At 41.4% G+C, this 20,781-nt stretch overlaps 1 protein-coding gene across 6 annotated transcripts in view; it reads right to left on the bottom strand.

Annotated features, from left to right (window-relative positions):
• Positions 1-20,781, bottom strand: part of rhcgb (Rh family, C glycoprotein b) — a 75,585-nt gene that overhangs the window by 33,240 nt on the left and 21,564 nt on the right. The window contains exons 5-11 of one of the 6 annotated variants that reach the window (XM_043677257.1): positions 19,035-19,201; positions 17,658-17,795; positions 16,890-17,026; positions 15,805-15,929; positions 12,460-12,533; positions 10,588-10,681; positions 1,776-2,527 (exon numbers count right to left, since the gene is read on the bottom strand). In XM_043677257.1, coding sequence (XP_043533192.1) covers positions 10,589-10,681; positions 12,460-12,533; positions 15,805-15,929; positions 16,890-17,026; positions 17,658-17,795; positions 19,035-19,201 — 734 coding nt within the window. In that variant the 3' untranslated portion in view covers positions 1,776-2,527; position 10,588. Of the gene's footprint in view, positions 1-1,775; positions 2,528-5,628; positions 7,488-9,276; positions 9,527-10,415; positions 10,436-10,587; positions 10,682-12,459; positions 12,534-15,804; positions 15,930-16,889; positions 17,027-17,657; positions 17,796-19,034; positions 19,202-20,781 lie in introns of those variants that run through there. The other 5 variants (XM_043677255.1, XM_043677259.1, XM_043677260.1 and 2 more) reach the window with 5 other exon arrangements.

The raw sequence follows: 20,781 nt of genomic DNA, 5'->3' as shown, positions 1-20,781 counted from the left end.
TTTCTCCTCAACTCTGTTCTAAATGGCCTACCCCTTATGTTTAAACTGTATCCTCTGGTTCAGGACTCACCCATCAGCGGAAACATGTTTCCTGCCTCCAGAGTGTCCAATCCTTTAATAATCTTATACGTCTCAATCAGATCCCCTCTCAGCCTTCTAAACTCAAGGGTATACAAGCCCAGTTGCTGTAATCACAAAATAAGACAGAAATGAGGTTAAATCTCTTCTCTCGGGGATTGTGAATCTGTGGAATTCTTTACTGCAAAGGGCTGTCAAGTCTAAGATAGATTTTTAATCAGTAAGGGAATTAAGGGTTATGGGGAAAAGGCAGGAAAGTGGATTTTTAAAGTGTTTTGCCTTTATTCATTCACAGGATGAGGGCACTGCTGGCTAGGTAGCATTTATTGCCCATTCCTAATTGCCTATAGGGCAGTTATGAATCAACCACATTGCTGTCCAACTCGAGTCACATGGAGGCCAGACCAGGTAAGGATGACAGTTTCCTTCCCTAAAGAACATTAATGAACCAGCTGGGTTTTTTCCAACAATTGGCAATGGTCATCATTGGAATCTTAATTCCAGATATTTATCAAATTCAAATTCCACCATCTGCCTTGGCGGTATTCAAACCCAGGTCCCCAGAACATTAGCTGGATCAACAGTCCAGCAATAATACCACCAGGCCATCACCTCCCCAGCCATGATCTTGTTGAATGGCGCAGTGGTCTCAATGGGCTGAATGGCCTATTACTTCTCCTTTGTCATATAGTACTACTGCCTCACCCTTGCCAGACTGGGACCTCCATGCAAAGTGCCATTCCCTTCTTTCCCTCCATTGTCCCACAGAATTCAAAAAGGAAAACCATTCACCCCAGATATAACGACATGAAGAGAACTAGTTTACACCACCTTACATCTAATGTGAACTCTTGAAAGTTGGATGCAATTTAAAAAAGGCTAATGCTAATCACTATTCATGGCATGTTGGTGTAATACAAGTCAGAAAGTGCCCCAGGAAGGTGTGAGGTGCAAAACATGGAAATCCCCCCCCCCCTCCCCCCCCCACCATTGACCCTTAATCTCTGCCTCTTAAGCCATCGGAAGAAAATTGAAATTTCAGTTCCTGCTAATTAATTCAGTCACTCTGCGTGTCACATGCTGTACTCTGGCAGACTCTCCATAAAAATAAAATTCACATGTGGTAGTGAAAACAATTACATTTTAATAAGTATTTCTCTTGAAGATATATCCTTTGAGTGTATAAAAGCAAAACTTGTGTTACAGTTACAGTATGATATATTTAAATTCAGACTTGCTTTAAAAATGTGCAAATATCTCATATTTTAGAAGGCAAACTTCAATCCCATCACTTGCATTTCCCTTTTGAAAATTTGAATATTGTGCTCAGATTAAAAAAAAGCTATGATGTGAAAATGGCTATGGACTGGGGTGGACAAAGTTGAAAATCACATGACACCAGGTTTTAGTCTAACAGGTTTATTTGAAAATACAAGCTTTCAGTAGCTAGCTACCTGACGAAGGAGCAGTGCTCTGAAAGCTTGTATTTTCAAATAAACCTGTTGGTCTGTAACCTGATGTTGTTTGATTTTCAACTTGGTCCAGATAAAAGATGATGGTGGTGAGAGTTGTGTTTACCACAAAGCATAATTAATAAATGTACAAAGTTAAAAATCACACACCAGGTTATAGTCCAACAGGTTTAATTGGAAGCACACTAGCTTTCGGAGCAAGCGAGTGTGCTTCCAATTAAACCTGTTGGACTATAACCTGGTGTTGTGTGATTTTTAACTTTCTACACCCCAGCCCAACACCGGCATCTCCGAATCATTAATAAATGTACACATCCAAGAAACATTCAGACAAAGATTGCAGATTCTACCAATTTACTCTCGTGTCTGTAAAGCCTCCTCCACACACTGATAAATCAGAGGGCCCAAGGTTCAAACCTTGATTTGTGCTCATGTACTAAAAATGGTTGAGAAACTCAGCAGGTCTGGCAGCATCTGCAGAGAGGGAAAGCGAGTCAATGCTTCAGTCCAAAGGCTCTTCTTTGGAATCCAGAAGCACAGGTTTACATCAAAAACATGTTAATAAAATGTTCTTTTGCTGAGTATCCCACACACATTTGCTATAAATACTAATTAGATGAAACCTTTACTACATTTCTAGTTGTGTTCCACCTAATGAGTACAAGAATTCCTCCCAGCTTAAGCACTTGCTGTTGAATAGGAGAAGGATTGGAGAACCCACACGTGAAAACTTCACACTCAGTCCTTAGGTGCAGAATTATGATTATGACAGAGACAACCTCCACCATGTATGATACTACCTCTGCTCAAGTAGGGCACATACATATGAAGATCCAAAGACAATTAAGATGTCAGTTTTTGTCAGACATCAGGGCCAATGAAGCACTCACTCAAATCATGATGATGCCCTTCGTATTGTTTAGTCACTTTGGTTTCACACTAAGATGAATTCCTCTTCAAGTTAAAATGGTTACAGTCTGAAATCAAATTACACATGAGTAATCCAATTATAAGTTGTCCAGAAATGGATTAATTTATTACACTCAATGTTTTCAGCCTAAAATAAAATTACATCTCCAGTAATTTAGAGGCTTTAAGAGATAGACTAGGAACAGGCACATCCAGCATTTTGTCATCTAATTGCTGACTTCCATATAGCATGCACTTGCCTTTTGTTCCAATCTAAGTCACATCACTGACTGACGGAACAAATATGACTGATATAACCAGCTCTGAAAATCTGATTCTATAAGTTAAAGCAGCAATTGACAATGATCACTATAACCTCTTTCAGATTAGCAAGGTTTCTATGTTTCTCCAAATGCAAACCTCTTGCACATCCCGATTATCTTTATTACAGCTGTGCCCTCAATTGCCTGGGCCCTAATCTGTGGAATTCCCTCCCCAAAACTTTATGGCCCTGAACATCCCCCTCTTCTCAAACAGTTTCTCAAAATCAACTTTTTCTGGTCTTGATTTCTAATTTCAGTTGTGAAGCTCACTGTGGGATTCTTTTCCTCCAGATTAAAGCCTCCAAATGACTGGAATGTGTTCTATTCTGGTGCTTAACTTGAATGGATCAGAGAGACAGGTCAAATGTTTTATCTGTCAAATCTGCTGCACAGCTTGGAACAAGAAATCCTTGTTTCAATAGAAATGGAAAAATAAAGATTAAAAATAACAAAAAATGTAGTATTTCAACTTATCACCTGATCACACAATCCATGGACATCTTCAGAATTAAGCAACATGATAAGCATTTAAGGCCCAGACATTTCTAGACTGTTTGGATTTAACTGCAACATAACACGAGATCAGCAATGGATATTTTTCCTCAAAACATTGAGCATTAATTGATTTGCATTGGTTTTATGCTGCAACTTCACAAGAACCAAGTTTCCTTGACCACTTGTGTCACATCCATTGCCCTCTGCTGCTCCTTCACACACCAGGCTAAACAGCGACATGACTAAGCCTCCCACAGTTACTGCAGTAATACTCTAGTGTGTAATTACCTCAATAATTGAGGCATAATGCAGTCACCTATTATTGAACTAACTGGTAGAGTCACTGCATTTCTTAGTTTCAAAGCCTTCATTACTTTGAGGAAACATTACTCTGATAATGATTGATGCTTCTCATTTTGATACACCATCTTTACTTCCTTTCATACAAGTAATTCTAATTGTCAAGTAGAATCAGCATAAGCGATTCAAATACTTCTTCAAACTCCCCTCCAGTGAACCCTCAACTGATTTCAATTAATGTTCAACCTGACTGCATGAACTGCCTCCCCTGATTGAACTGCAAATACATGTAATTTCTTAAGCACAGTGGTCACAGACTTTAATTCTTTACCACTTATCTTTTGTCAACCTAAGCACCTCTGCAGAGATCCTACAATCAGTTATTTCATCATCATTATCTAATTTGTGGAAATGGAGATGAGAGGAACATGACGAGGCCAGTCAGCCCCTTTAAACCTGTGCTAAGTTTGTGGTTGTTCTGAGGTTTCCTCTCAACAAGAGATGGATTGATGTATTACATGGGAGAGTTTTTGAGTGTTGCGCACCTCAAATAAAGATCAGCCCAACTGTGCAATATAATGATAAAGAAAGTTGTAAGCAATTAAGGATTCTGGTTTTAGCTCCTACGAGGGTATGAACATATGAATTAGGAGCAAGAGTAGGCCATTCAGTCTCCTCCATTCAGTAAGACCATGGTTGATTTGAGTGTGTTTAGCATTCCACGTCCCCGTCTATCCTCAATAACCTTTGATTCCCTTGTCTAACAAGGATCCATTCACCTCAACAGATATTTAATGACACACCTCCATCTCCTTTTGAGGCATGGAGTTCCTAAGTTGTACAAACCTCAGAGAGAGAAAAAGTCTCTGTAACATTGATTAGGCCACTTTTGGAATATTGCGTGCAATTCTGGTGTACCTCCTAAAGGAAGGATGTTGTGAAACCTGAAAGGGTTCAGAAAAGATTTATAAAGATGTTGCCAGGGTTGGAGGGTTTGAGCTGTAGGGAGAGGCTGAATAGGTTGGGGCTGTTTTCCCTGGAGGCTGAGGGGTCACTGTATAGAGGTTTACAAAATCATAACGGGCATGGATAGGATAAAAAGAAAAAGTCCTTTCCCTGGGGTGGGGGAGTCCAAAACTAGAGGGCATAAGTTTAAGGTGAGAGGGCAAAGATTTGAAAGGCACCTAAGGGGCAACTTTTTCATGCAGAGGGTAGTGCATCTATGGAGTGAGCTGCCAGAGGAGGTGATGGAGGCCAGCACAATTACAACATTTAAAAAGCATCTGGATGGGTATATGAATAGGAAGGTTTTAGAGGGACATGGGTCAAAAGCTGGCAAATGGGACTAGATTCATTTAGGATATCTGGTCAGCACAGACGAGTTGGACCGAAGCATCTGTTTCTGTGCTGTACAGCTCTATGACTATCTCAATTCTGTGCTGTACAGCTCAATGACTATCTCAGTTAAAAATGGGTGACCCCTGATTTTAAACCAGCACCTCTTGGTTCTGGATTCACCCACAAGAGAAAACTTCTTTTCCATATCATCATATTAAGTCTATTCATGATTTTACAAATTTCGATCAAATCATCCCTCATTCTGCTGAATTCCAATGTAAACAAGCCCTGACCAATTTTGACTGGAAACAACAAACGCTGGGGATAACAGCAGGTCTGGCAGCTTCCATAGAGAGAGAGAGAGAATGCTGGCGTTTTGAGTCTAGACGATTCTTTATCAGAACTCTGATGAAGAGTCATCTAGACTTGAAACATTAGTGTGCTCTCTTCATGGCTGCTGCCTGACCCGCTATTATCTCCAGCATTTGTTGTTTTCAATACAGATTCCGACATCTGCAGTAATTTGTTCCTACCCTGTCCAATCTTCCCCCTATAAGATAAGCTGCTCATTCTGCATATCAGTCTGGTATACCCCCTCTGAAACACATCCAATGCATTCACATCCTTCATTAAATAAAGAGACTAAAACTGCTCAGTGTTTCTAAAAGATTCACAGTTCGGTTTCTTAACAGATTCTACTTATTAAAAGTTAGCATGGTGAACATCCATTTTATTTGTGCTATATTCATTTGTTTAAAGGAAAAAGGGCACAGAATGAAATATGTTAGTGTGTAGATGCGTAACAGCTATTTCGTTTATCAAAGTGCATCCGTAATCACAGAATGTTACAGCGCAGGAGACCATTTGGCCCATAATGGATATTTTTTGAACCAAGCTGTTCAGAGATGGTATTATGCACCTTGGATCAGGTGGGACTTGAACCTGGCTTAGGGGTATGGACATCGCCAGTGCACCACATCAGGCCCCTCCACCAGTTCAGTGTTGTTTGGAGACCCCTGGCCATTAATCAATGCTTTGATTTGCTTACTAACAGGGGTCTATGCAGATCGGACACTCACGGCTGAGGGATGAGGGTATAAACGCAGAACAGGAGCAGAAATTCTCCTCCACATCAGGCCTCCCTCATCTGGCAACAGCCACTGTGCCTCCCTCTTCCTTGCTGTTCCGACCAGAGAAATACTCACAAAGGTTAAATGTGACTCTCCAACATCTGGAGATTTTGAATATAATTTGAAGGTAAGTCTGTTCTGTTTAGATGCTTCTTGCTTTGTGGTGGATCTGATAATAAAGAGCCCAGTGGGAAATTCAGGATATGTGTTTCTATTGGCAAGACTGCTACAGTGCCTGGCATAAATTTGGTGTAATTTACGCAATGCCAACCAAGAAGTTCCAGGCTCGAGAGATGCAGGACTGCTATGGCATAGACAAGCTCAGTTACCAAATAACAATGATTTGCATCTATCCCAGGAGCACAAAGAACTGAATAATAAGAGAAATCTGGTCTTTTGTTGCCAAATAGTGAGTGGGTAGATGGAGAGGAATGCAGTTAAATTGAGTAGAAAATTCTCAGGTTTGTGGACCTGGCTTGGTGCTGAGTCAGTTGACCCTTTTCAGACCAGCTGAAGTGCAACAGGCTTTTGTAGTCTGAACTGGGTAGAGAAGGACTACAATCCAACAAGTGTCCTTTCCCTGGATCATTATCCATTGACACCCAATGGAATACAAGAGTTAAATGACTGGCTTTAAGCAGAATGGGCAAGGTATCCCAAGGAGGTGCAAATCAGCCCGTCCATGTCTTATCACCCCCAAGATATTTTCTAATCAACTTATTTAGAGATATTATTACACAACAGTGGAGCAGGAGGTACTTGAATTTAGGCCTGTGAGGTCAGGACACCACCATCATACCTTCAACAATAATAGGTGGCATTACACCTCTCCACCTCAGTGTGTATGGAATTTGACCGACACTAAAATGAGGCTTAATCGTGGTGTTAAGTAGGATGGTTAATATTTCAACAGTGAATGTACCTCTTAAAAAGGAAAACTTTAATGGCTGTGGGGTCTTTCAGGTGCATAGTGAAAGGCATTCCTGTCATACCCTGTGGGACTAATGAGTTGCAGCAAAGTGATCACCTTCAGGGAAGGTGAGGGGGAAAGACCAATGCAAAATTACAAAATCAAACAACCAGGCAGGAGAGTTGCTGGTGAGAGTCGGTGTCTACGTTGGTGCCCTTGACCTGAACGGATCCGTCCTTAAAACCATAATCGTTTTAAGACTTAGCACAGCCCTAAGGTGATAGCTGATGTTCTCGGTAGGACTAGATGAAAAGTTGGATATGATCCTGATCCCCACCAGGTTATCACGAGAGGATCTCAAAGGATTCCACCACCAGAGGCTTTCATATAGGGTTGAAAGGGAAAACATATTGCACAATTCTGAGTCAGTTCATTGATGGTGCTGTTTTTACTTGTAGCTCAGTTACAAACAGCACAGAAGTCTCCGGCAAATACTCTCCATATGTCTTCATGACAAACGAAGTAAAACAGGCTAAAAAGACAGAAGATCATTTTATAAGCAAAATGGAACTTAATAGGCTATTAACCTTATTTCATCTGATCTCTATTTTTTCTTAATATGAATTGTCACATTTTCCTTCCAGTCTCCTCTCAGATTACAGGTAATTTTCCTTAACCTTTTGCCCCCTGTGTACTACATCCTCCATAGCTTTCCCTTTGTTGCTCAGAGTGGAGCTGTGCTCCCTTGTGGCAGGCCAGTGAAACTGCAGCTGTTTAATCCTTTTGCATCTACAACCTTTACAACTACCCTGAAAAGATATTATTAAAAATCCCAAGAGCTTCTTTGAAGGTCTGATCTTACAAAAGAAGGGGGGGGGGCGAAATCAATAAGTTTAGATCACTTGATAAAATCACTAAGTTTAAAATCCTGCTCTTTGGTGCTCATTAATAATCTGATAAGCAAAGTTAACAATTTAAATCCAGCATATGTTCAGACTTCTCTTTCTCTAATAACAATTCAGGAGTTTTTAAATTTAAAAAATTGTACTCTCAAATGCTCATTTATTTTGGAAAAAGTATATGCTGGAGATAGGGGTCAGATCGATGGCTATGACGAACACATCAGCAAAAAGTGGTTTTCAGCTTTAGCATCTGAATGGTTGCCTGTGGGCTCAGCACAGCAAGAAAAGCCCAATGTTTCTTTCATTTCATTTAAATAGCCAAAAATAAATGACAGAAAAGATGTAGGAGGCTCTCTGGTGCCATGCCACAATGAACCAGTTGGTAAGGTCAAGCTCCAATCCCAGGGTTCCTCTGTAACTCTTTTCTTGACAGTCACATCACTGAGCAGTGATTAACTCAGAGGGTTACACAGCCACCCTCCTATATATAAGAAAACAGATAAATCATTTGCTGCTCCTTCATATCTAGTTTTAATTAAAATAATCGCCATGTTAATTTTTCAAAGAATATTGTTTCTTCCCGATTTACCCCCCATGCATGTCTTGATTATCTCTCAGATTAATGGTTCCAATGAACTCCTGTCTGATCTTGCACATTCTACCCTCCATAAACTTGAGGTTGTCGAAATCTCTGCTTCCTATGTTTTAGTTCAAAGCCAGGCCCTGCTGTCTTGTGCTCACTGACCCAACATGGCTCCTGGTCAAGCAACAGTGAAAGTTACCATCCTTGTTTCCAATTCCCTCCATGGCTTCATTCCTCCCTATCTCTCCATCCTCCTCCAACTCCATAACCATCCAAAATCTCTGCACTTCTCTAATTCTGGCCTTGTGTGTACTCCCAATTCTAGGTCAGAAGTCAAACGACACCAGGTTATAGTCCAACAGTTTTATTTGAAATCACAAGCTTTTGGAACATTGTCCCTTCGTCAGGTGAAGTGACTTCACCTGATGAAGGAGCAGCACTCTGTAAGCTTGTGATTTCAAATAAATCTGTTGGGCTCTAACTTGGTGCCTTCTGACTTCTCACCTTGTCCACACCAGTCCAATAGTGGCACATCCATATCATGACTCCCAATTTTAATCACTTCATCACTGGTTGCCATGCCTACAGTTGCCTAGGCCCTAAACACTGGAATTCCCTCCTTAATCCTTGCTGCCTCTTGACCTTGCTTGTTTCCTGATGTACCTCTGCATCGCACTTTAGTTTATAATGCTCCTGTGATCTGCCTAGCAATGTTATATGACAGGCACATGTAAATACAAGTTGCTTTTATCTCTTTATTTCTCTCTACTGAAGACTGCAAGTATGATCATGTTCTAAGTCCTGTTATATGAAAATTCATCCCCAGGATGTTGGCATTATTGGTACAATCAATATTTATTGCTCACTCCTTGAGAACAGCTAATAATCAATCATGTTACAGTAGTCAGGATTCACATATAGACAAGACTGGGTAGGAAAGGCAGGTCACATGCCCTACGGAATATTAGTGAACCAGTTGGGTTGTTAATGATATTCTGTCAGCTTCATGGTCATATTTTCTTTTTTTCAGACAAACTGTAATATCAAATTTTCAAGTCACCATGGTGAAATTTGAACTTGTATTCCCTGTATAACGACAACATGTTTAGTCGAGAGAAGTAGCTATCTCAATGCTACTCTATGTTATACAAATTGAAGTTCCTGAAAAAGTTAAAGTGAAGTTGCATTAAGCCTTACCCAATGTGCTAATGCCAGATGGACTTTGAGTGGAAACCCGGGCAGTCTACCAGGAGAACCTTATAGTCTTATGCAACTATGCTTAACTGGTCAGTGTAGTTCGTATCTTCTGCTCTCTTACCAATAAAATGTCTCATTATCTAAGGCATGTGCCTTCTTTTGTTAAGATCCATCAACAGTCCATCCTGTACAACTGATAATTAGGTAGGCGCTCAGAGACCATACAATGTGGAAACAGGCCATTCAGCCCAACAAGTCCACATTGGCCCTACAAAGAGCATCCTACTCAGACTCATCCCCCATCCTTTCCCAATAAAAGTGTATTTAACATGGTTAACACACAAAACCTACACATCCCTGAATACTATGGGCAATTTAGCACAGCCAATCCACCTTAGATACACATCTTTGGACTGTTGGGGGAAATCGAGTACCAGAGGGAACGCATGCAGACACAGGGACAATGTGCAAATTCCACACCGACAGTTACCCAGAGTGGAATCAAATCTGGGTCACTGGCGCTGTGAGGCAGCAGTGCTAACCACTGAGCAACCGTGCCCTAACCACATTCGTTAGTATAGAATTTAAAAGAATAGTAAGCGGGATTGATGGTAACGAAAATTTCCCAACCACAAGCTGACAGCAGTTAGTAATCCAGAGCCCAATATAACAGATTGATGTATCAGCTTCATAAACCACACATAAATACTTCTGGAGTGAGACACAGGATTAATTGTATGATCATTTTATTTCATTGTGTGCAGGAATTTGATATAAGCTGATGATTCACTTGTACCTCTATAAATAGATAAAGATTGGAACTGTGATTATTGGATTAGGAGATATATGCTTGTGATATGTAATTTTGTTAATAATTATTGAAATGTGTTAAGATTGGTCCAATTCTACCCTTCATTGACTGGTTTTCTGGCATAGAACACATAGCTCACCTTATTGTTGGGTGTCTCCATTTGAATTAGGCTTTTTAAGTTCGTTGTTTTCATAGTGAACATTGCACAATGGAGCTTCTTCATCCACTGGCACCTACAGATTCAAAGATGGTGCCAAGAGTTAATTAGATGGTGGATGCAAAACCATCATGACCCATCAGCCTTTGTTGAAGAGATTTCATTTCAGTGACAAAGCAATATTTGCTTCAAAGACTTGCAGATTTTTATTTACTGACCACCAGCTGTATTATTTGTAGATATCAAGCTCATGGGGTTTGGAAGGAGGTTAGATAGAATGATTAAATTTCATTATCAGATAGTACATACATGGGCAATAAACAGAATAGGCTTTGTGGGCACAGTGATCTTCCTTTATTTTGGGAAGGGCCCTTGGATGGGAATTACGTACAGTTACAAAAATATTAAACAGCGTTACATATGAGCTTTTACAAATTCTTAGTTCACAGGCCACTCTTAGAGAATGCCTGGTGAGTGATTCTCCATTGTATTAAAAACATGGTTTCCTTACATGGCCTCTGCTGCTTTGTCTAAATCAACCCAGACCACAGGTTTTCTGATGACTGATTCTTCTACTGCTGGGAAGAGATTCTTAATTTAATTAATCAAGAAATAAAGCTTCAAATCGGGAATAGGGAGGAGTGAGACAGATGAGCTGACTGACTTCCCTCAGCTTTATAACAGTAAAAGATTGAGAAGGGTAGAAGAGAAGCCAAAAAGTGGTGCTTGGCTGATGTTGGGTTGAAGCACACAGAATGCAGGATGAAGGGGAGCCTGACTGACACAAGGGGAGTTCCAGAGATTTCAGTTCCTGGGAAAAAAGGAACCTGAGTCAAAAACTATTCTAATCCTACAAATGAGACACTCTGACTATGGTGAGCAGCTACTTACATTATATATGGCTGAATAAACAGAAAACTTTGTAATATGAACTGATACTCAATATTACTGAAGAATATTTTGGAAGAATGCTTTGGAATATTGCGTGCAATTCTGGTCTCCCTCCTATCGGAAGGATGTTGTGAAACTTGAAAGGGTTCAGAAGAGATTTACAAGGATGTTGCCAGGGTTGGAGAGTTTGAGCTATAGGAAGAGGCTGTATAGGCTGGGGCTGTTTTCCCTGGAGCATCAGAGGCTGTAGGCTGGGGCTGTTTTCCCTGGAGCATCAGAGGCTGAGGGGTGACCTTATGGAGGTTTAAAATAATCATGACGGCATGGATTGGGTAAATAGATGAGGTATTTTCCCTGGATTGGGTGAGTCTGGAACTAGACAGCATAGGTTTAGAGTGAGAGGGGAAAGATATAAAAGGGACCTAAGGGCAATGTTTTCACACAAACATTGGTGCATGTATGGAATGAGCTGCCAGAGAAAGTGGTGGAGGCTGGTACAATTACAACATTTAAAAGGCATCTGGATGGGTATATGAATATGAAGGAATTAGAGGGAAATGGGCCAGGTGCTGGCAAATGGGACAAGATTAATTTATGATATCTGGTTGGCGTGGATGAGTTGGACCAGAGGGTCTGTTTCCGTGCTGTACATCTCTATGACTCTAAGACTCATGCAGGGTATTAACTAAAATCACATAAAAACAAACATTTCTCATTAAGACTTTAATAGGTGCACTGATTAACTCTGACAGATGTCATTATAGCAAGAAGCAAATATGTCTTTTAAATGTGCTCTGTTTCAAAATTACGATTATGGGTTCTAGATGGGATTTACACAATTAGTCGAACATTCTACTTTTCTGGCATTCTAAGCCATTGGAAGAAAAAGAAGTTACAGATCCTGGTATCATTGATGAGAAGTCACAACTTATGCCATTACCGTAAACACCCTGTTGAACCTACCTTCCAGTACACCTCATCTTCAAAGCAGTTTTCATCTGATGGATCACCCCAGAATGGCAACTTCAGAATGAAACCTTTGGGGCAAAGAATCATCAATATTGATGAGTGACTCTTACATCGATTTTAAACTATTAAACTAGTCTAATATCTGCATAAATATTTTCTAATCAAGAGATGTTATTACACACCTCTGGGGAGGATGGGACTGGTATATCTTGGCTCAGAGACAGGAACACTAACACTGCACCATCATTTGATAAAATTACATAAGGGGATTGTCAGGAGAGACTAATTATGTGGCATTAAAGAAATGGACCAGCATTCTTTTTAAATTAAGCAATGGACCATTCTCTTCCTTAGCTCATTTGGATTCATCCCTCTAGATTGTCAACCCAGCAACTTCTAAACTATAACAACCTCACTGACCACTAAGAGAATAATGACTCCAGAAAAGGGAGGGTACATTTAGCGGCCTCTACCATAAAGAATTTCTTTCTACAAAGTGAGAAACCAGAAGAGAAGCTGGTAACCAGGAAGGTGGATGAACCTATGTACAGCTATAGGTAGGAATGGGAAGGCAATAGGTTTGGTATTAGGAAGAATGAGATCAGCTGCATTTTTACATCCAAATTCAAACTTGCCAAATCAAAGTTACTTTCTACTTGTAATACTTTATTGTAAGCTACTATTCCAAACATTGGAATATCTTATCTCATGCAGAAAATACATTAAACAACAATCTTTATTCATTCTTTCAGATTAAGGTAATCCTAATTATATTCACGTTTCTTCGAGATTCTCATAAATACTCTAATGTGTAATAACGCATTAATACCACTAGGTGTCAGGCAAGACTTTGCGTTCTGATCACATCTTCAGAAACTCAGCTGTGATTTCTGAAAAGTGCAGCGCTTTAATGAAAAAGTCTGCCAATCTACTCCCTCTCTGGCTAACAACCACACAAAACCAAACTGAAAATAAGTAATCTGCCATTCAGAAGTACTGATGCTTAAAAATGTAATTGCTGAGCAGAGCACTCAGGTCTGGATATTGCAATGGTCCGATAATCCTTGGAGCAGCCGAATCGACTGTAGTGCATGGGGTCCCTGCAGAATTCCAGATACTACAGACTCCTTGGGAATTGCCCAGGAGATTGAAGACTTTCCCTGGCAATTCACGTGCTTCGGGAAAGCTCCAAAAGAATCAATTAAAGGATGAAAATTTGGAGGGTTCTGCTTCAGTTGGTAGTTACTGAGGGAAAGTTGGATGGTTAAAAACTTTGGTAAAAACAATAACTGCAGATGCTGGAAACCAGATTCTGGATTAGTGGTGCTGGAAGAGCACAGCAGTTCAGGCAGCATCCGAGGAGCTTCGAAATCGACGTTTCGGGCAAAAGCCCTTCATCAGGAATAAAGGCAGAGAGCCTGAAGCGTGGAGAGATAAGCTAGAGGAGGGTGGGGGTGGGGAGAAAGTAGCATAGAGTACTCCCTGAGATTCTTGTAGAGAGAGGAGGAAAACTTCTTCAAGGCAGGCATCCTTGCAAGAGGATTCGCAGTAGGGTTAAAATCAACGAGGTAAAAACAATAAGTGCAGATGCTGGAAACCAGATTCTGGATCAGTGGTGCTGGAAGAGCACAGCAATTCAGGCAGCATCCGAGGACAGGCAAAATCGACGTTTCGGGCAAAAGCCAAGCTGTGCTCTTCCAGCACCACTGATCCAGAATCAAATGAACTGCTCTGTGCTATGTTGGTTATATTGAAAATGATTGAAGCTCAACCCAGATGATTGGTGAATTTTCCATCATATTCCACAGTTGACATATGGTGTAGCATCCCAGGGCAGTCAGGAGATCAAGAATTCATCAAAGGGAGCATTTAAGTTAATTCAGCAAGAGAATGGGAATCTAAATTGAAGTTCCAGTGTCCAGCAGGATGAGAGTAGCGAGGTAATGTCGGCGGATGGTTTGGTTTATGCGAAGGTTGGTAGGATGGAAGGTGAGCACCAGGAACGTTTTGTCCTTGTTGCGGTTGGAGGGGTTTGGTCTGAGGGCGGAGGTGCGGGATGTGGACGAGATGCTTTGGAGGGCATCTTTAACCACGTGGGAAGGGAAATTGCGGTCTCTAAAGAAGGAGGCCATCTGGTGTGTTCTATGGTGGAACTGGTCCTCCTGGGAGCAGATACGGCGGAGGCGGAGGAATTGGGAATACGGGATGGCATTTTTGCAAGAGATAGGGTGGGAAGAGTTGTAATCCAGGTAGCTGTGGGAGTCGGTGGGTTTGTACCTAATTCTTGGATAACTATCAAGCTAACTCTTCAACTCACCATACACACAATCCAACTACAGCTCCCTTGACCAGTTAAACTCCCCAGACCCCTGATAACCATCGCATCCCATGGTCCTTTTATTATGATTCCCCACAGTGTGGAAACGGACCCTTCGGCCCAAACAGTCCACACCAGCCCTTTGAAGAGTAACCCACAAAGACCCATTTCCCTCTGACTAATGCACCTAACACTATGGGCAGTTTAGGATGGCCAATTTACCTGACCTGCGCATCTTTGGACTGTGGGAGGAAACCCACACAGACACGGGAGAATGTGCGAACTCCACACAGTCAACTGAGGCTGGAATCAAACCTGGGACCCTGGTACTGTGAGGCAGCAGTGCTAACCATTGGGCCACCATGTCACCAATGTGATGCAATGTATGTGATGTGTAAATGCTAGTGTAATTTATATACAGCTTGGATTTTAAAATAGTGATATATGGGATTGATTATTTTTCTGTAGGGTTTAAAAACAATCGAGGTCAGATAGTCTTCTGGAACAGTTACCCACTCCAGTATGTGTTAGACAACAGGAAGAATGAAAAGAAAATAGGAATACTACATTGAGATACAGGGTCAGCCATGGTCATGTTGAATGATCGGGCAGGCTTGAAGGGCCCAATTCTGGATCAGTGGTGCTGGAAGAGCACAGCAATTCTACTCCTGTTCCTAGTTTCCATGAGCATCCGAGGACAGGCAAAATCGACATTTCGGGCAAAAGCCCTTCATCAGGAATAAAGGCAGAGAGCCTGAAGCGTGGAGAGATAAGCTAGAGGAGGGTGGGGATGGGGATAGATTAGCATAGAGTACAATAGGTCAGTGGGGGAGGAGAAGAACTTCAGGGCAGAGGAAATGACCTGGGAGTTGCAGTGGGAGAGTTTTTACCTTGAAGGACCCAATGGCCTACTCCTGTTCCTAGTTTTCATGACTCAATATGCTCCCATTAATTAAATGTGCTTACTGGCCTTTGCATTGTGTTCTGCTTCATTCCCTAAGATCAGGATCTGGGCAACTTACCTACAACAGCTCCCCCACCCACACTCAGAAGGAGTGTGACACACAGAGCCGCAGCCTGATAACCTCCCTGGACACTCGGCGTCCGATCCGCAAATCGCCCCTCAAAACCAAAAGCCTCGATTAACCTGAAGAGAAGGAAACAGATCAGTCACAATGCGATGCAGATTGCAAACACAAATAGCTCTCAAACAGGAATAACCCGGGGTCCTTCTGGTGCATGCATGGGGCCATGACACATTGGCTAATGGGTGACATTAGCTAATGGACCGCACGAGATTATCATACTGGGGCCCTAACACATAAACAGGATGTGATGGAAATACTATGCAGGTCTGGCAGTATCTCTGCAGAGAGTAAGCTCAAGAGAGAGACACACAGACACAAAAACAGACAAAATTAATGGCTCACGTCAAACAGGACTCTGTGAAATTCTTTTTCTGCTCTGAAGAAGGGTCATAGCCAATTTGAAGGGTTAATTCTACACAGATGTTACTGATCTGCTGAATTCTTTTGATGTATTCATTTCAGATTTCCAGCTTTTGCAACATTTTCATTTTACCTAACTTTAAATCATTGGTTAGTATGGAAGGGAATAGTAAATCTATTTCTCTAGTGACAGTATTGTGAATATGAGGTACAAGGAGAAGTCATATTGAACTTAAAACATTAACAAGGCTTTTAATACATTATTCTACATAATATATACCAGAGAGATCTGGGTTCTTATTGAGACAGATATCTAGATGTTCATTAACTAACTACATGCACTAATATGACATCTCAGACTTCCACATATAGACTGGGTTTTATGCTTACATGGATCGCAATGACATCCCACACATAGTTGATTGTTTACAGCTTGATAACTCTACAGAGAGTAAGATGGTGACCTTTTATATTGAAGTGTCACATGTTATGATGTTCTCTAGCAGTTTTAAAGGTGGAGAACCTTTCTGAGATCCATGCAATTATACAACTCAGCGCATAGGGTCTCAGTGATTCTACTGAATCACATGCTGATTACACAAACATATCCTTGTTTACTAGATACCCCCTTTACTATAGTGCTGTCTGCTCCACCTTACCCTTCTCTGCCATACACTCCTTCAGTGGCGGCTGCAGCAGTGACAGCTCCAACAATGGCTCCCATCACGCCCGGCATACCATGCAGGTTGTGGATACCACAGGTATCTTGTATCTTAAGGTATTTTTCCAGGAGTGGCTTGAAACAGAAAATTACATCATGAGATCTTGCAAGAACTTTGCTATAAGTCCATGTCATCTCAGGTCATTGAGTTTGAGAATGGAAACGAACACCATGCTTCCAGGTGGTAAGGCTTTTTGCAGTTCGAGAGCTGCAAAAGACTTGGATTAGATTAGATTCCCTACAGTGTGGAAACAGGCCCTTCGATCCAACCAGTCCACACTGACCCTCCGAACAGCAACCCACCCCCCTCTGATTAATGTACTTAACACTACAGGCAATGGAGCATAGCCAATTCACCTGACCTGCACATCTTTGGACTGTGGGAGGAAACCGGAGCACCAGTAGGAAACCCATGTAGACACGGGGAGAATGTACAAACTCCACACAGACAGTCATCTGAGGCTGGAATACGAACCTGGGACCCTGGTGCTGTGAGGCAGCAGTACTAACCACTGTGCCATCATGCCGCCCGAATTTATTCAACAATATTTCAGAGAGATATCAATATCAACTTCAAAAGTGAACTAGCTGTCCCACAGGATTAGGGATTTTGATCACAGACATAGGCCTCACCAATTTATTTTAAAAAACATTATTACTATTAATCCTACAGCCCCACTAGCAAAGCTGAGATATCAGAACTCACCGAGAGGAAGATGAAACCTAATGTTGACACGGCTCCTGACAGAACTCCAACAATCAGTGACCCGTAGGGAGTAAGCATCATTTCAGCAGCTGTGCCTAGAGCCACTCCTCCTGCAAGGGTCGCATTCTGAACATGAACCTGGTAAGGCAAACAACACACAATTCCCACAATTAAGTATTCTTCATGACACCCATGCTGGCCAGTCTTTCAGTGAACACAGACAAGCATGGTCCTGTCCATGGTCAATCCCTGGTCACCTACGTGCACGTGTACACTTGAATAATGCACACACACACAGACACTTGTGGCAGTGTGTGTATATGTGCTAATGTGTGTATTTAAATGTGTCTATGTGTTTGTGCGCACACTTATACAATACACACACACTTACATGGACACACTCTCACATATACACACAGCCCCACCAATAAACCCATGCATAGACACATACATGCACATGCAGCTGGACATATGTGCATGCACACACTTGCAACCAAATGCATATATACACCTATACAGGTGTGCACACGCACACACATACAGACATGTTCATGGCACATACACATGTACACAATTACTTTTATGTGGGCTTTGAGTAAACGATCAGTAACACTAGCTGATTAGCCCCTTTCTCCTCCCTGTCCTGTCCTGTCCAATACGTCCCAATGGTTAAACAGGCAGTACAGCTCCCTTTTCCTTATTCCAATTTTGACTCATTGGAACAACAGGAGATCATTCAGCCTCTTGAGCCTCATCTGCTGTTAAAATGCATCGTGGCTTATTTGCGCCTTAACTGTATCTTCCCATTTCAGTGGCCTTGCTCAGTGATACGCTCCAACTCAATCATAATGGGCAAGATAGAGAAACATTGGAGTCATGAATTTGTCAGGGAGAAGAGTGTGTCGTTCCATTGGCTTGAGACAGAATTGAACATGGATCCTGGAGTGTTTGTCTGGGCCTAATAACAGGGGACAGGGGCTCTCGCAGAGGCACAGTGTTCATGTCAAGGGTGAGGGGTAGGGTCATGAGCCCTGCGTCAGGAGCAACAATGGGATCCATGATTTCAGCCCTCGCCTCTGCCCCTGCCTGGAGGTGAAAGGTCAGTGTCACGCCATAGTTTTCCATAAAATGGCATGGGTGCTGAATTTGATGTCTAGTAACATTCAGTCCCAATCCCAACGAAAAGACATATTGGACTCAAAACAGTTAGCTCTGTTTATGTTTTCACAGATGCTGACAGATCTGTTGAATTTGTCCAACATTTTATTTCAGTTTTCAGCATCTGCAGTGTTTTGCTTTTGTCTGTAAGATTTGGCGTGGTGTTAAAATCGAGTTATGACACTCTGTCCACCCAGGCCCAGTAAGGTGCTTTCTTACCATATCAATTTTGCCCTTCTTCTCAAAGAGGCTGGAAATGGCGATGGCAATGAGGACACTGGATGCCAGTGAGCAATAGGTGTTGATGACAGCACGATGTTGGGCATCCCCATGGTTTGAAATTGCTGAGTTGAAACTGGGCCAGAACATCCAGAGGTAGAGAGTACCTGAGGGGGAGAGCAAATCCCTTGTGAACCCTGAGCACAATGTCCACATTGTTGTACATTAAAAGGTAAAAACTTTCAGACAAAATCTACTTTCTGAATTCAGCTGACTCCATGGAACTTGCTGATAAAGTCGAATCTTCTGATGGGCAATTCTCTTGCATCTTAAATGTGATATTTGTACCAGCCTCCACCGCTTCCTCTGGCAGCTCATTCCATACATGTAACACAAATCTGAAGCCCATCTAATCTACACCATTCCATTTTCATCCATGTGTTTATCCAATGACCATTTAAATGCTCTTAAAATTGATGAGTCTACTACTGTTGTAGGCAGGGTGTTCCACACTGAAAATGTGTTGCTGGAAAAGCGCAGCAGGTCAGGTAGCATCCAAGGAGCAAGAGAATCGACGTTTCGGGCATGAGCCCTTCTTCAGGATTCAGTAGGGGTGTTCCACATCCCCTACTAATTAATTCACCAAAACCTGCTTGCCTTGTTAATTTTAATTCTTAGGCATTTAGCATCCTATTAACAGAATTAAATATTAATACAAACATTATAATAAGGTTTCTTACAGCTTTGTCTCTTTTAATAAAATCTATTCGGAATAAAATATGGAAAATGATAAAATATTGTAAGCTCAAAAGTGTCAGTAGGTCTGATTTTGTTAAATCATTAAACATTAACCCTGATTTCTCTCCATATATGCAGCCAGATGTGCTGACCTTTTCCAGCAATTTCTGTTTTTTTTTCTGATTTCCAACATCTACAGTTCTTTTGGGTTTTTAAAAAAGTAACAGATGATGTGTTGCATCATTATGCAATCGTTAACAAACCCCATATTCTACTGCAGCTTAAAAATGAATTTTTTTTATTCTTAGTTTAGAAGGCAAGGCATTTATCCCACTTCAAGGACATTTTTTTTGAATAAGCATCACTTCTTGTAAAGCAACCCAGTACAGTCAGAGTCATAGAGATGTACAGCACAGAAAGAGACCCTTTGCTCCAACCTGACCATGCTGATCAGTTATCCTAAATTAATCTACTTCCATTTGCCAGCACTTGGCCCATATCCCTCTAAACCCTTCCTATTCATATACACATTCATGCAGAATCCTGGATTCAGTTGACTCCATGCTCAAAGTCAAATCTTCTGATAGACAATTCTCGTACATTTTAAATGTTATAATTGTAGCAGCCTCCACCGCTTCCTCTGGCAGCTCATTCCATACACGCACCACCATCTGTGTGAAAACATTGCCCTTTTATATTTCTACCCTCTCACCCTACACCTGGACTAGTTCTGGACTCCCCACCCCAGGGAAAAGACCTTGCCTATTTATCCTATCCATGCCCCTCAGGATTTTATAAGTCTCTATAAGGTCACACCTCAGCCTCCAACTAGCAGATTATATTTGTCAAACCATTTTTTTTTAAAATCTCTTTTGTTTCAAACACTTTGAGTTGACAATGACCCAGGGTAACAATGATCAATTTAGCATTCTACTAGTACATTTTTTTCCTGATTGCACCCCCCCCCCCACCCCATAGAATTCCTTCAAAATTCTAATAGCTATATTGG

The sequence above is a fragment of the Chiloscyllium plagiosum genome, chromosome 36, assembly GCF_004010195.1.
Source record: "Chiloscyllium plagiosum isolate BGI_BamShark_2017 chromosome 36, ASM401019v2, whole genome shotgun sequence".
In the NCBI taxonomy this organism is placed as follows: Eukaryota; Metazoa; Chordata; class Chondrichthyes; order Orectolobiformes; family Hemiscylliidae; genus Chiloscyllium; species Chiloscyllium plagiosum.
This window is presented reverse-complemented; position numbering and strand designations above follow the sequence as displayed.